Here is a 14,916-nt window from a genome sequence, read left to right as displayed (position 1 = left end):
CCTGCTTGAAGACCAGGAAGGAAGAGTTGAATATAATAATTATTGGTTACTTGCACTTAAATAAGGAGGTCGAGGCATCAGCATAAGTTTGTAGCAAGATGTGCATGTAAACGCATCATCACATGGTACATCACACTCACCCAGTATGGCAGCAGTTGGTCAGCCATGTATGTTTTGAGGCTGGGCTCGGCCATGGAATTGCGTGTCCATTGCTTCTGCCATGTGATATAAGATGCATAGCCAAGCTTGTGGCTGGAAAACATGGAAAAAGAACAAAGACTATGGAGATCAAACGGAAGCAAATAGGAGACAAAAAAGTGGAATATCATACAAAGTCGTAGTTGTTGGGTTCAAATTGTGACATCGACAAAAATTCCAACATGACTTTTCCATCATTCTATCCCTCGACATACCTGCGATAGTAAAAGTCAAAGCATTCGTTGCAGAAATGCTCCCCACAAGACAAGTGATACCAGCGAGATGTGTATCCATTGCGTGCACAGCTGGACAAGACAAGAGTTTATGAGAATTAGGCATTTCATCGCATAAAGTCTCGGTGCGATCCAATTTCTCCAATTTCTGGGATCCTCTAGTTTGTAGTTGCGACAAATCATCAATCATTTCAAACTCTACATTTTACATCACCAAACCAACTTATAACCAAATCACCAATCGTGCTTCACTGCGAAGGTGCGCTGCTTTTCCACCAATACACCCCTCGGCCCTACCTTTGGGTGGCACTTGCAAAGCAGACTGGATTTGTGGCCTGACATCCGGCTTTCTCACACCGACGCACCCTGCCTTCTCTGGCAGTGTCATCATCTTCCTGCTCAGCAGATATGACTTTCTTGCGGACCTAAGGATCACTTTGCAGTCACAAACGGTGCTCGACACAAGCAAGTTAAAGTGCAAAATGAAAGGGCATACTGTACTTATCTTTATAATTTGGACAAAAACGTAACAGCTACAAGATTTCAAACCGACCCGCTCTCTACCCTTACTGGGGCCGTTGGCGACATCGCTGTGTTGTGACGTCAATGATACGTAGGGGAAATCCCATCAGAATACAACATACAACAACATGCATTTTAAAGGCCATTTTCCCTGCTAGAGCGGGGGTTAGCCTTGCGGTCCCCATGACAATCTTCTCCATTTTGCCCTATTTTCTGCATCTCTCCTTGTTAACCCCCTTGCCCGCATTTCTTCTTCCACCATCTTTAGCCAAGTCTTTCTCGGTCTTCCCCGTCTTCTACTTCCTTCTTCATTCATTTCCATCACTCTTCTCAACCAGTCACTTTCATCCTTCCTCAACACATGACCCAACCATCTCAACCTGTTCCTCTTCACAGCATCAATCACAGGCTCTATTCCCATCATCTTTCGCAATTCATCATTTGTCTTCCTCTCTCTCAACGATACTCCGCAAATCCGTCGAACCATTCGCATTTCCACCCTTTCCAACCTTCGTTGCTGCTCTACGTTCATTACCCATGTCTCGCTCCCATAAATCATAACACTTCTCACACATGCAGCATACACCTTTCCCTTCAGCTTCAACGACACTCCCCTCATCATCAGCACGCCACTCAATTCCCGAAACTTCTTCCATGCACATCTCACTCGAGCAACCGTTGCCGAGTCTGATCCACCTTCTCCATTCAGCATGTCTCCGAGGTAGCAAAATGTTTTCACACCTTCCAGCTTCACGCCGTCTCCAAGATCCAACTCAACATTTCCTCCATCTGCAGCTCCCTCTGTGCACACCTTACATTTGAATGTAGCTGCCACACTGGTTAATGACCCTCTCAGACCACTACATTTTTGATGAACCCACTCAGCGCACATTGTACACTGAATGGAGTTCACTCCGACACCCTTCCTACACACAGCACAGGGCCACTTCCCAGTTCTTTCCACCTCACCACATGCTTTACCACTTGCCATCACCTTCGTCTTTCCGATATTCACCTTCAGACCTTTTGTCTCCATACATTCCTTCCACGTGTTCATATTTTCCTTCAGTCCATCCATACTTTCCGCAATCAACACCAGATCATCTGCATACAACAACTCCCACGGTAAACCCTCCTTTACGTTCTGAGCCAGCACCTCCATCACAGCTACAAATAGTAGTGGACTTAGTACCGACCCCTGATGCACTCCCACCTTCACCTCAAACTCACCACTGTTCCCGTCCTTACAGCTGTGCGCGCTCTTTTGTACATTGCCATCACTACTCTGATCAACCATTCCTCCACTTCTAACTTCCTCAATGCCCATGTCAATACTTCACGTGGAACCCTATCGAATGCTCTCTCCAGATCAACAAACCCAAGAAACACCTTCTTCCTCTTCTCCATGTACTTCTCCTGCAACTGCCTCACAATGAAAAGCGCGTCTGTCGTTCCTCTTCCTGGCATGAATCCAAACTGCATTTCGTCGATCTTCACTTTCTTCCTTATCCTCCTCTCCAACACCCTTTCCAATACCTTCATTCCATGCTCCAATAACTTTATCGCACGGTACGAGCCACACTCCAGGGGGTCACCTTTCCCCTTGTATAGAGGGACGAGGGTACTCAGTTCCCAATCCACTGGAATGCGGCCTTCTTTCACCACCAGATTACAGATCTCTGTCATTCTCTTCACACCCCAACTTCCTGCTGCCTTCAACATATCTCCCACAACTCCTGTCGGCCCTCCCGCTTTTCTACCCTTCATTGCTTTTATCGCTTCCTCAACTTCCTTCTCAGTTATCTTCTCTGCCGGTCCTGAAACTGGGTTACTCTCTATGTTGCCATCCCATTCATTCTCTGTATTCAACAGCATTTCCATATATCTTTTCCATCTTCCTTTAATTCCATCTGGGTCGACAACGATTTGTCCCACTTCATCCTTCAAGCAACTCACCCCCATCACATCACACCTCTCTTTCGCTATCTGCTTTGCAATCCTGAATACTGCTTTCTGACCCTCTTCCGAATCCAAGCGTTCTCCGAACATTTTCCTACATGCCTCCTGCGCCTTTGCTACCTCTTTCTTTGCAGCCTTCCTGGCTGCCTTATAACTTTCATGCTCTGCTGTTTCTGCTCCCGTACCCTTCGCCTTCTGCCACTCCTTGAACTTCTTCCTCTTCTCGTCAATCCTCTTTCCAACTTCATCATCCCACCACCATGTTTCCGAGTGCCTCGGTGGTCCTTTTGTCCATCCACATACCTCACCAACGGCTCCCAATAGACTAGCTTTCATTGACATCCAACCACTTTCAAGCTCAACCACATCATCCTCGACCCTACTCAGCCTCTCTTTTAATGCCTCCCTTACTGTCACCTCTTTCAACCTCCACACCTTCATTCTCGGTTGGTACTTCACCCGCCGAGCTCTCCTCGCACCTTTCACCCTTACGTCGCAGACAACCAAGTGGTGCTGTGAAACAGCCTCCTCCCCGGGGATCACCTTTGTGTCCCGGAGGTGCCCCCTATCTCGCCTACGCACCATCAGGTAGTCAACGGTTGTCGTCGACCCACCTGACGTGTATGTAACAAGCTTATTATCCTCTTTCTGGAACTGAGTATTACAAATCAACAAATCAGCTCCATCAGCAAACTCCAAAATCCTTTCACCTTCTCCATTTCTCACACCATATCCGTAACCCCCATGAACTCCGTCAAAACCATCCACACTCCTTCCCACATGTCCATTTAGGTCTCCTCCTACCACAACAACTTCCTCATCTTTCACGTTTTCCATCAGCTTCTCTATCGCACACCAGAACTTGTCCTTCTCTTCATCGCTTCCACCAACCTGCGGAGCATATCCCGAGATGACGTTCACCAAGAGCTTTCCAATCATCATTTTCACCATCATCAACCTATCACTCACTCTAGTCACACTCACCACACTGTCTACAAACTCCTCAGAAAACAGGACACCAACACCATTCACGCCCTCCAGGCACCCTTGCCACACAAACTTGTATTTCTGTCCCTGCCTACCCTTCACCATTCTCACACCACTTCCCTTCCATCTCGTCTCTTGCACACAACATATGTCCACTCTTCTTCTGACCAATACTTCCACCACTTCTTCTGATCTCCCTGTCATTGTCCCTACATTCCATGTCCCAAACCTCAGAAACCGATCTCCACTTCGGGCTGTACCCTGCCCACATGTAGTTGTAATTGTCATGGTTCTCTTTTTGAGGCAATGTTTTTTATGGCCGGATGCCCTTCCTCATGCCAACCCTCTTAGTCGCCTCTTACGACACGCAGGGATACGGCGTACCTATTCTTATCCAGGGTACACACTGGGAAACGTTTAAAACATGGAAATTCCCGGCGTCAGCATCACGGCTGCGGTTTAAACATATTTAAATGAATATTTAAACAAAACCATAAAAAACAATCTGGGAAAAGTCTCTAAGTGAGAACGTGGATTTGAGAAAGCAGGAGCAGAGGTGAAAGAAAAACGAGATATAGGGGGCGGGGCACAAGTCGAGACGAGGAGGCCGCACGAGACACCAGGCCGCACGAGGCGCGAACAAAGAAACGACTAATTACACACAAATTTGCAACAACTACAAAAGCAAAACCAAATAGAAACACACAATAAACACATACACAACAAAATACGCAGCGGAAATTTGACAAAGAAACGAACGGGAAAAACACTCAAACTTTGATGCCGTGGAGAGATCGAAGCAAGCCCCGTCGCTCGAGGGACCGGAAGTCCTGTCATCAGAATGACGACTGTAAACAAGAGTAGCAATGGGAGAACGACTTATCACATGATGTGTTTGTGGACGATTCGAGTTTTGATTTGGAAAACGAACAGGACGAGGCAGAAAGACATCGGAGGGCGTCCCAGTAGACCCCTCACGGCCCGATTTTTTTTTAATGCCTTGAACAAGCTTTGGTACATCACGGGTGGTGAAGGTTGTGGTGAAGTGTCATCGAAATCATGTGTGTACTTTCAGAGGAATAAGCAAATCCCTATTTTGGAGGATCAAACCTGGATCCACTTTGACCCCAGGAAGACCCCCTTAGACCCAGATTTTTTTTAATGCCGTGAACAAACTTTACTCACAGCTTAACAAATATCATTTGTGCCAAGTTTGGTCACAAACCCATCAGTGGTGTCGGAGAGGAATTTGCAAGTATTTACGGATGGACTGACGGACGGACGACGCGTCATCGCATAGGCTCCCCTGAACTTTATATTATTCCAGGTGAGCTCAAAAAAAAAAAAACTGCAAAAACTATAAACACCTATAACTACCAGAAAGTTTTAAAAAAACAAAAAAACTATTCAGTCAATCTGTCTGTATCTAAAGTTAAAAAAAACAAAAACTTAAAAAACCTATAAGTAAATCAGAAAGTAAAAAAAAGAAATCAGCCAATCTGTCAATACCTAAAGTTTTTTTTTAAACCTATAAAAACCCATAAGTATATCAGAAAGTTTAAAAAGAACTATTCAATCTGTCAAGCTGTCTATATCTAAAGGTTAAAAAAAACGATAAAAACCTATAAATATATCAGAAAGTTATACAAAAAACTATTCAGCCAATCTGGCGATATTTAACGTTAAAAAAAAAACTATAAAAACCTATAAGTATATCAGAAAGTTAAACAAAAAACTATTCAGTCAATCTGTCAATATTTAAAGTTCAAAAAACTATAAAAACCTATAAGTATATCAGAAAGTTATACAAAAAACTATTGAGTCAATCTGTCAATATTTAAAGTTTTAAAAACCTATAAATATATCGGAAAGTTAAACAAAAAACTATTCAGTCAATCTGTAAATATTTAAAGTTTAATAAAACTATAAAAACCTATAAATATATCAGAAAGTTATACAAAAAACTATTCAGTCAATCTGTCAATATTTAAAGTTTAAAAAAACTATAAAAACCTATAAGTATATCAGAAAGTTATACAAAAAACTATTGAGTCAATCTGTCAATATTTAAAGTTTTAAAAACCTATAAATATATCAGAAAGTTAAACAAAAAACTATTGAGTCAATCTGTCAATATTTAAAGTTTTAAAAACCTATAAATATATCGGAAAGTTAAACAAAAAACTATTCAGTCAATCTGTCAATATTTAAAGTTTTTTAAAAAACGATAAAAACCCATAAATATATCAGAAAGTTATACAAAAAACTATTCAGTCAATCTGTCAATATTTAAAGTTAAAAAGAAAAACGATAAAAACCTATAAGAGTATAAGTATATCAGAAAGTTATACAAAAAACTATTCAGTCAATCTGGCGATATGTAACGTTAAAAAAAAAAGTATAAAAACCTATAAGTATATCAGAAAGTTAAACAAAAAACTATTCAATCTGTCAATATTTAACGTTTAAAAAAAACGATAAATACCTATAAGTATATCAGAAAGTTAAACAAAAAACTATTCAATCTGTCAATATTTAACGTTAAAAAAAAAACTATAAAAACCTATAAGTATATCAGAAAGTTATACAAAAAACTATTCAGTCAATCTGGCGATATTTAACGTTAAAAAAAAACTATAAAAACCTATAAGTATATCAGAAAGTTATAGTGTAGGCTGTCATGTCATTTCGTGTTTTTTTTTTGTTAAAAGCAAAATTCCACTTGATTCCTTGTCTTTGGGGTGTCACATGTTCGAAAAAATAGGTTGTTAATTTCTTAAAACGGATTAAGGGTGTCAAATCCAAGATGGCCGCAAAAATATATAAATTCCATTAAAACTGGTATTCTGAACACAGTACGAGGTCCAAATTAATGATAATACCCATAATTTCAATACCAAGGAGTTCAAAAACAATTAATTTCAATATGGCAGTCAAATTCAAAATGGTGGAAAAATCCAAGATGGCCGCCACTTCTTAAATAACCACAGTACAAAAACTTAATGTTCTTGATAACACAAATTGTGAATGATGAAATAGGTCCATTTTGGTGGTAATGCCCACATAAGTAATGCTAGGCCGTTGGGGAAACATGTTACTGATTCGTTGAAATCGGTGGATGCCAGCCATAGTGAGAAAATCCAATATGGCTACCAATGTTTTACACAAAGGTCCACATTGCTATAACAATGATAGCATAATGTAATTTCCTGTTTGACCATATTTAAATATTCCTGTCTCACAATCATCCGTTTTACCTTACAAGTCCTCGTGTTCATCTCCCACAATGTTCTGAGCTGATTGTTCATTGTTGCTACAGCCGTAGTTCAAACAGCTACAGACCTCTGTGCATGGGAGTTTATTGCTGCGGCAACTACAGGAGTTTCCTTTGCATCCTGATTTGCAGCCACATTTTACCAGCTTAGTCACGGCCTCTGGTGCTGGAGGGTTCAAACACATCACCGGAAGAAATCTATTTTCCTCTGACTTCCATCCGTAGTCAGTGGGAGAAGGAAGGGACGGTTGACTTTCGCATGCCTGCATCCATATCATTGCAATATAATGTGCTCGCAGAATGTGTGGTGTCAATGATCCAGAGGTTGGAGGCAGACTCTCTCCCTCGGCCTGTCGATTTGAGTACAAGAACCATCGTAGTGCATTTACTTTGGTGTGTGTTTTGGATCTGTACAACAAGCAAACGAACCTTTCCAGTTGGTCAATTGCGTTTGGAGAGGGTGTAGCAGCAGATTTGCCAAGTGAAGCAAGTGAATCCAGTATCATATCATCGCAGGACATGAACACCTTCATACACCAGTCCTTTGTCCTGCCGGCAAACCTGCCACACATATCTGATCCTGTGAAAGAATGAAACCCGAGAATAGCTGAGGCGCGGTTAACTCCTAACTTTTCAAAGATAGGTTTGACTGCAATTTTCCTATTCAGTTTTCCTTTTCCGGTAAGGAAATATGTCTCAGCAGGTAGCTGTGGATACATGTGGATCATCAGCAAGAAGACATCGGTATCTGGAGAGTCTATTACAAGTTCTACATCGCCGTTAACTGTTAGGGCATGGAGCAAGAGTAACGTATCCGCTTCTTCATGACCGTGTTTTACCAATTCATCAGGCACACGTACATTGCCTTTTGTCTCAGTGCCGAAGGTTACCATGAACTTCTTCAATTTGTTGGCAGAGCTGTTGCTGTGATCCAGAGTCTTTGCAGCTAAATACTCTACAAGTTCTGCCTTGGTTTTGACACTTGAAAGGAAGTCCTTCAAGGAAATATTCTGGATCAGTGTACTATCTTGGATGTGATAGTAGGTCGAGTTTCCCTTTGTTCTCTTTTTTCTCATTTGCTCTTTCAGAGAACTTTCGACGTATCTGTCAAATACCAGTCTTACTTCGTCATAGTTAGCTGCAATCCTGATAAGCTTTTCAAGAAATGACATGGCAAAATCACTGCATGTTTTCATTTTGTCTGTCTTGGAGATGGAGTTAACGAGGGCCATGCCATCTATGACTACAACTTTAAATTTCTCAGACATGTCGGACATGTCAGTTGAAGCTTCTTGCTCAGGCTGCGCTTCTTGTACTTCAGGCGCCTCGGCTTGGGGTGGTACTTCAGTTTGGGAGTTTTCACTCAATACTTGGTCGCCAGAAACACTCGGTATGGCATTAGCTGGATCGCTTGTGGCTTCTGTTGGGCTAGGTTGCTCCTTGGTAACTAGCGCTTCAAGATGATGAAGGACCTTAGCCTTGTCATATGCTAGGAGAAGTGCTAGGGGATCAGTTGCTGCAATAACATTACTTAGCCTTGCCTTCAGATTTACATCATTTGTGTTTCGGCCAATTTCCATAAACTGGGATCCCATATTCTTGGTTGCAACATCATGGAGCTTGACTCTTGTGTCTTCAGCACACAGAACACATTTGATGTTGTCAGTATATTTTTCTCTTCTACCTCTCACGGACGTCGAAGGAGAATCCGCTGCAGAACAAGAAGGACGTCCTATCTTCTTCTGTCGTATGACAGCAACATCTCCCACTAATGCTGCCTTTTTGAATCGTGTCTTTGCCTTATCAACGTTACCTTTGTGTGTAACATTTGCATAGCATCTCTTGTGATAGGAAACACCCTCATTTATCAGTTGTTCTGCAGAAAAGTCCTGAACACGGGCATTCAGTTCAGCATAGTCTGTGTCTCCATATCCATATCGCAGTTGAGCAGAGTCAATGATATTCTGAATGGAATCTAATGCAGGTTTTGCTACATAGCTTTTGTAGTCAGCTTGCCGAACACCAGTCTGGCAAATAAAACACAGCTTGAAATACACGGATTTTGGCCTCTTGTCAGGGGGAAGAGCTTCCATCACGGGTATCAACCTCACCTACAGGTTCAAATTAAGGAGAGTGAGGTATACATCATGATAGTTGTAGTGACACCATTTAAAAAAGATATCACTATTTGATGTACTAGGGCATGCCCGTACTATATATAAGCTAGGACGTGCCCGTACGTGGGTGCCCGTTCCTTGCCAAAAAAAAAAAAAAAAAAAAATTTGTGTAGGGGTGTGTGTGTGTAAACATCCTAGGGCGTGCCCGTACGTGGGTGCAAAAAAACATGCGTGCAAACAACAACAACAAAAAAAAACTTTGAAACCACGTGGCAGTAACGACCACAGAACCCCCCCCCCCTCTATTTACATGAATGGTTTGGTCCATTCGCAATGACCACAGAACCCCCCCCTCTATTTACATGCAATGGTTTGGTCCATTCGCAACGCCAAAGCGAACGGCGAACGGCTAAATCGCCATAGCTCGGTAAGTACTTGTCCGATTAATTTCAAACCTTGAAAAGGCACATCCTCGGGTCCCCAGCAATATACCTGGCAAGTTTAAAGTATATCGGACCCGTGGTTGTCGAGAAACAGCGGTCACAGACAAACATACAAACACACATACACACATACACACATACACACATACACACAGAGATTAATGGAATTATAGATAGATTAACAGCTTTTGATATTTGTTTTAGTAACACTATCAATGTAGAATCAAACTCGTCATAATAAGTATCCAATGTTGCTGCATATAACTGTAACTACACTTAACAATCCACCACTAACCTGGCAATAAATCCACTACGTTGTGTTTTGTGCTTGTCGTCAGGGCTTCTACCCGTGGCTTCTTATCAACTTTGATACGAGATGCTTGTTCAAACTTCGGAGAAGGGGAGGAACAGGGTTTAGGGCGTTCTAACCTACAAGTATAACAGCAAATGTGTACATAGGACAACTAGTGTTTAATGCACTACAGATATAATACAATATGACAGGAATCAGTACATACCGTGGATGTATAAAAAGGATCATTGAAGGACCATTGCCCGCCTTTACAGGCAATGCAAATTGTTTTCTGCTATTCAGTTTCTCTTGTTTTGTTGCTTACGTTTCTGGTTCATTTTCCAATACTACTCACTAACCTGGCTACTATCAAAACGCTTGTTCAGATACGGTATATCTTGAGTGGGTAAGGACTCCTACCATGGTACAGCTAACAACTTTTTTGCTTGCTAATCTGTCCTGAACTTCAAAATCTGGGGATGGACATGGTTGACAGCATAGTAACCTAAAATAGAAACAGTGCTTTGTACATTAATGTCAAGATTATAATCAATATTGTAATACTGGTGGAGGATGTAGACGTTTTCACTCACTCAAATAATAAGATCGGCCTGTGTTTCTAATGGCAGCCATTTTAAAATTAAAAATGGCTGCCATCCACCGTTTTCAACGAATCAGTAACATATTTCCCCAACGGCTAAGCATTGCTTGTGTGGGTATTACCACCAAATGGACCTTTTCCATCATTCACAATTTGTGTTATCAAGAACATTAAGTTTTTGTACTGTGGTTATTTAAGAAGTGGCGGCCATCTTGGATTTTTCCACCATTTTGAATTTGACTGCCATATTGAAATTAATTGTTTTTGAACTCCTTGGTATTGAAATTATGGGTATTATCATTAATCTGGACCTCATACTGTGTTCAGGATAAAAGTTTAAATGGAATTTATATATTTTGGCGGCCATCTTGGATTTGACACCCTTAATCCGTTTAAAAAAATTAACAACCTATTTTTTCGAACATGTGACACCCCAAAGACAAGGAATCAAGTGGAATTTTGCTTTTAACAAAAAAAAAACACGACAGCCATTTTTAAGACATAGCAGCCTACACTATTAAACAAAAAACTATTGAGTCAATCTGTCAATATTTTAAGTTAAAAACCATAAAAACCTATAAGTATATCAGAAAGTTAAACAAAAAAAACTATTACAAAAAACTATTCAGTCAATCTGGTGATATTTAACGTTAAAAAAAAACTATAAAAACCTATAAGTATATCAGAAAGTTAAACAAAAAACTATTGAGTCAATGTGTCAATATTTAAAGTTGAAAACTATAAAAACCTATAAGTATATCAGAAAGTTAAAGAAAAAACAACTAATCAGTCAATCTGGCTATGTCTATCGATATATCGAAATATATAAAATCGAAAACACGGTTGGTGAAGCCGTCCGTCGGTCCGTGAAACCGTCCGTCGGTCCGTGAAACCGTCCGTCCGTTTATCCGTGACTATATATCTATTAATTACGTACTGTTTTAACGTCGGTTGCATCCTGCATATTAATCAAGTACGTCTATTAATCATGTACTATTGGAATGTACCTTTCAACCCTTTAGACCTTTGAAGACCCCTAAAGACCCTGAGGAGCCAGAAGAGCCAAAAAAACCCAGAGAACCCAAAAGACCCAGAGAACATAAAATACCCTAAGGACTCCAAAGACCTTTAAAGATGCCAAAGACCCAAAAGACGCCGAAGACCCAAAAGACGCCGAAGACCCTTAAAGATCCAAATGACCCTTAAAGACTCCGCAGACCCAAAATACCCCAAAGACCCTGAAATAATCATAAGACACAGAGGAACCAAGAGATCCTGAAGACTCAAAATACCCAGAGAACCTAAAAGACCTCAAAAACTCAAAAGACCCTTAATGACCCAAAATATCCCAAAGACCCAAAAGACCAATGAAGACCTTTCAGATCTAAAATACAAGGAGAACTTTCCACGGGCCCATGCCATTATGCTGTCAAACTCAAAGGACATTCCTGTCAAACTCCCCAAATATTCGACAATCTATTGCAAACGAATTCGCCGACAACAGCCCGGTGAAACCGGAGTATCTGCTAGTTTTGAGTGAATGAAACCGGAGTATCTGCTAGTTTTGAGTGAATGAAACCGGAGTATCTGCTAGTTTTGAGTGAATGAAACCGGAGTATCTGCTAGTTTTGAGTGAATGAAACCGGAGTATCTGCTAGTTTTGAGTGAATGAAACCGGAGTATCTGCTAGTTTTGAGTGAATGAAACCGGAGTATCTGCTAGTTTTGAGTGAATGAAACCAGAGTATCTGCTAGTTTTGAGTGAATGAAACCGGAGTATCTGCTAGTTTTGAGTGAATGAAACCGGAGTATCTGCTAGTTTTGAGTGAATGAAACCAGAGTATCTGCTAGTTTTGAGTGAATGAAACCGGAGTATCTGCTAGTTTTGAGTGAATGAAACCAGAGTATCTGCTAGTTTTGAGTGAATGAAACCGGAGTATCTGCTAGTTTTGAGTGAATGAAACCGGAGTATGGTACATTAAAAAAAACAATAATTAAATAATAATAATAACATTATCGCTTCCTTTTCTTTTTTTTTCTTCTTTTTTTATCTCCACAAGGGTTGACAGCATGGACGCACATTCGCCTCCAAGGTGCGTAGCCTGGGTTAGAATCCTGACGCAGCTATAAACTATCATCCCAGTGTTTCACAGGCAGGGCGATTCACCAATGCATGTGCCGCCACTCGGACGGACGTTAAGCGGGCATCCGGTCTGCCAGCATCCGTTGGTGGACGTTAATGATCCCATCGTGTCCTTCGAGAAGAGTAGGTGAATTATCACCGGCACCATGGACAAATTCCCGCCCGAAGCAGTCGAACGTCAGGCCTGGCCAGGGGGTTCGTGAAGACTCGGGCCAAGCTTCCCCCGCACGGTGGCCGTTAAAGAAGACGTTCGTCTCCGCAAACACAGCCAGAGGTGCACTGTCCATTAGGTGTACGCGACCTGCCGGCTCTGATGGAGAACCCTGCTGAGGGACACACTCAGGTATGAAACACGGACAACGTTTCAATGCATTTATTCCAAGTGGAAATTGTCGGACGAAGGCAGGACCCACAGTCATTCGGAGCGACACCTGAGGAAAGCAAATAGGTGAAGCACCCAGAATGCACTAGCACCACATGTAGACCAGACAAGGTGGGGCAAACAGATCATCTTCACTGTAGATCGTTGTTCATGAGCCAGCTGGGTTCTTTCCAGTGACCTGGCACTTCACCCTAATGGGACACCAATGGATTTTCCTAAAGAAGAGGAGGCTGCTGGCCTGCTACCTGGCTCACCCACTCATAGACCCCCCCCCCAACAAGGTGTAGTATTCAAATGGAACCTCCAGGTAAAACACCATGGCTTCTGCAGATACATTCTCGGACCCAGGTCACCTGACCTTACAAACACACAACTCCTTTATTTAATTGTTTTTTATTATTATTGTTTAATAAAATAAATAAATATTTTCACCAATCAGAATCAAAGAAGGGATTATGAACCTTCATGCACTGGCTTACCTGGTTGGTTTCTTTTTGTGCGTAGGCCTCAGACACCGTCCCCATGCGCGGAGGGTCATCCGGCGTCCCATCAAAGGGTCGCCTAGGTAATGTTAGTAAAGTTGGAATGGACCCAGACTTCATAACTTTCTTATACTTCACCTGTAGGCTCATGGAAGCCAGGTAGATGGGCTTAGCCACCAGGCAGTCGGGGCTGAAGTGGTTCGAGCACAGGACGCTGTATTCCGTGGGACCTTTCCAGTTGTCCCTGGTGAGGCGGACAAAGTCCGACCATTTCTGTCTAACCGTCGGGTCTTTGGGAAAAAGAAACAAACTCACGTTGTCCTTGTTCGTGTTTGAACAGAACGCGCTGATACACCTCTTGCCCATGCTGTAGGTGTTTGAAAACAACAACGGCCCGCGCAGGTAACCCACGAGGCCGAACGATCACTCCGAACTCACGTGCCGCGAGAAAAGCCTCCACCTGGCTACGTCATTTCCGGTGTCTTCCTCGAGCTCGCAGCCCATTGGACGCTCGATCGACTCAGGCGGCATTTTTGAAAATCCGCGCAGGATGTTAAAGGTGCGAGTTTGTCACCTTTGGCGGCCATAGTCGGTCATATTTTCGGTATACCTACACATGAGGTGCAAAATAGGTGAGATCGTACAGGTGCGTGGTCTTAAATCGGGGAGTGGGGGAGGGGAGGCCGACCGTATAATGGGGTGGAGCTTATTTATATATTTATTTAAATTTCAGGAGGCCGTGGATTTACCTGGCGGATCCCGTGGTTGCCGCACCTTCGAGAAACGGAGGTGTACGTACGGCTCGGGTTCTGAGTTCGACACGGGGCGTACACCCGCCAGGTGTTGTTAAATAAAATGGTTACCTAGTCGGTGTCGCGAGATAATAACCAGAAGCTGTGTCCCTGTGTTGTGTACCTGGCGTCCCGAGCTGCTCCGCGTCACCTCAGCAGGTGTTCCCGCGTCTCCCAGCTCGTCGACCTTGCGCTTTTTCTTCGACGTCGGGAATGACATCCCGGACTCGGTCTCTGGGAATGCCGGAAGCGCCGCACGAGGCGCACCTGGCGGGCAAATTGCGCATTCCCTGGAAACCCGCTCGATTTAAACATCGCACACCTTTCGCACCTCGAAACTGGTTATTAATTATTCGATTTTCATTAAAACGCATCGCACACCTGATCAGGCTTGAACTTTAAACGTTTTATTTTACTTTCACGACGAGGGAAGTTTGAACCTTGCGGGCAGGTGGTGCCTCGGGCGGCGCCTTCGGGTGTAATAATTGATGCT

General features: G+C 42.6%; 1 protein-coding gene across 4 annotated transcripts in view; it reads right to left on the bottom strand.

Moving 5' to 3' along the window:
- The window catches only part of KDM1B (lysine demethylase 1B), a 51,254-nt gene extending 36,560 nt beyond the window's left edge, over positions 1–14,694 (bottom strand). For 2 of the 4 annotated variants that reach the window (XM_068116655.2, XM_078778478.1), the window contains exons 1-4: positions 14,548–14,694; positions 729–856; positions 414–503; positions 141–252 (exon numbers count right to left, since the gene is read on the bottom strand). In XM_068116655.2, the coding sequence (XP_067972756.2) occupies positions 141–252; positions 414–503; positions 729–856; positions 14,548–14,643 (426 nt within the window). In that variant the 5' untranslated portion in view covers positions 14,644–14,694. Of the gene's footprint in view, positions 1–140; positions 253–413; positions 504–728; positions 857–13,629; positions 14,116–14,547 lie in introns of those variants that run through there. The other 2 variants (XM_068116652.2, XM_068116654.2) reach the window with 2 other exon arrangements.
- Positions 14,695–14,916: the final 222 nt, after the last annotated feature.

This window comes from Myxine glutinosa, chromosome 5 (assembly GCF_964187855.1).
Source record: "Myxine glutinosa chromosome 5, kmMyxGlut1.1, whole genome shotgun sequence".
NCBI classification, from domain to species: Eukaryota; Metazoa; Chordata; class Myxini; order Myxiniformes; family Myxinidae; genus Myxine; species Myxine glutinosa.
This window is presented reverse-complemented; position numbering and strand designations above follow the sequence as displayed.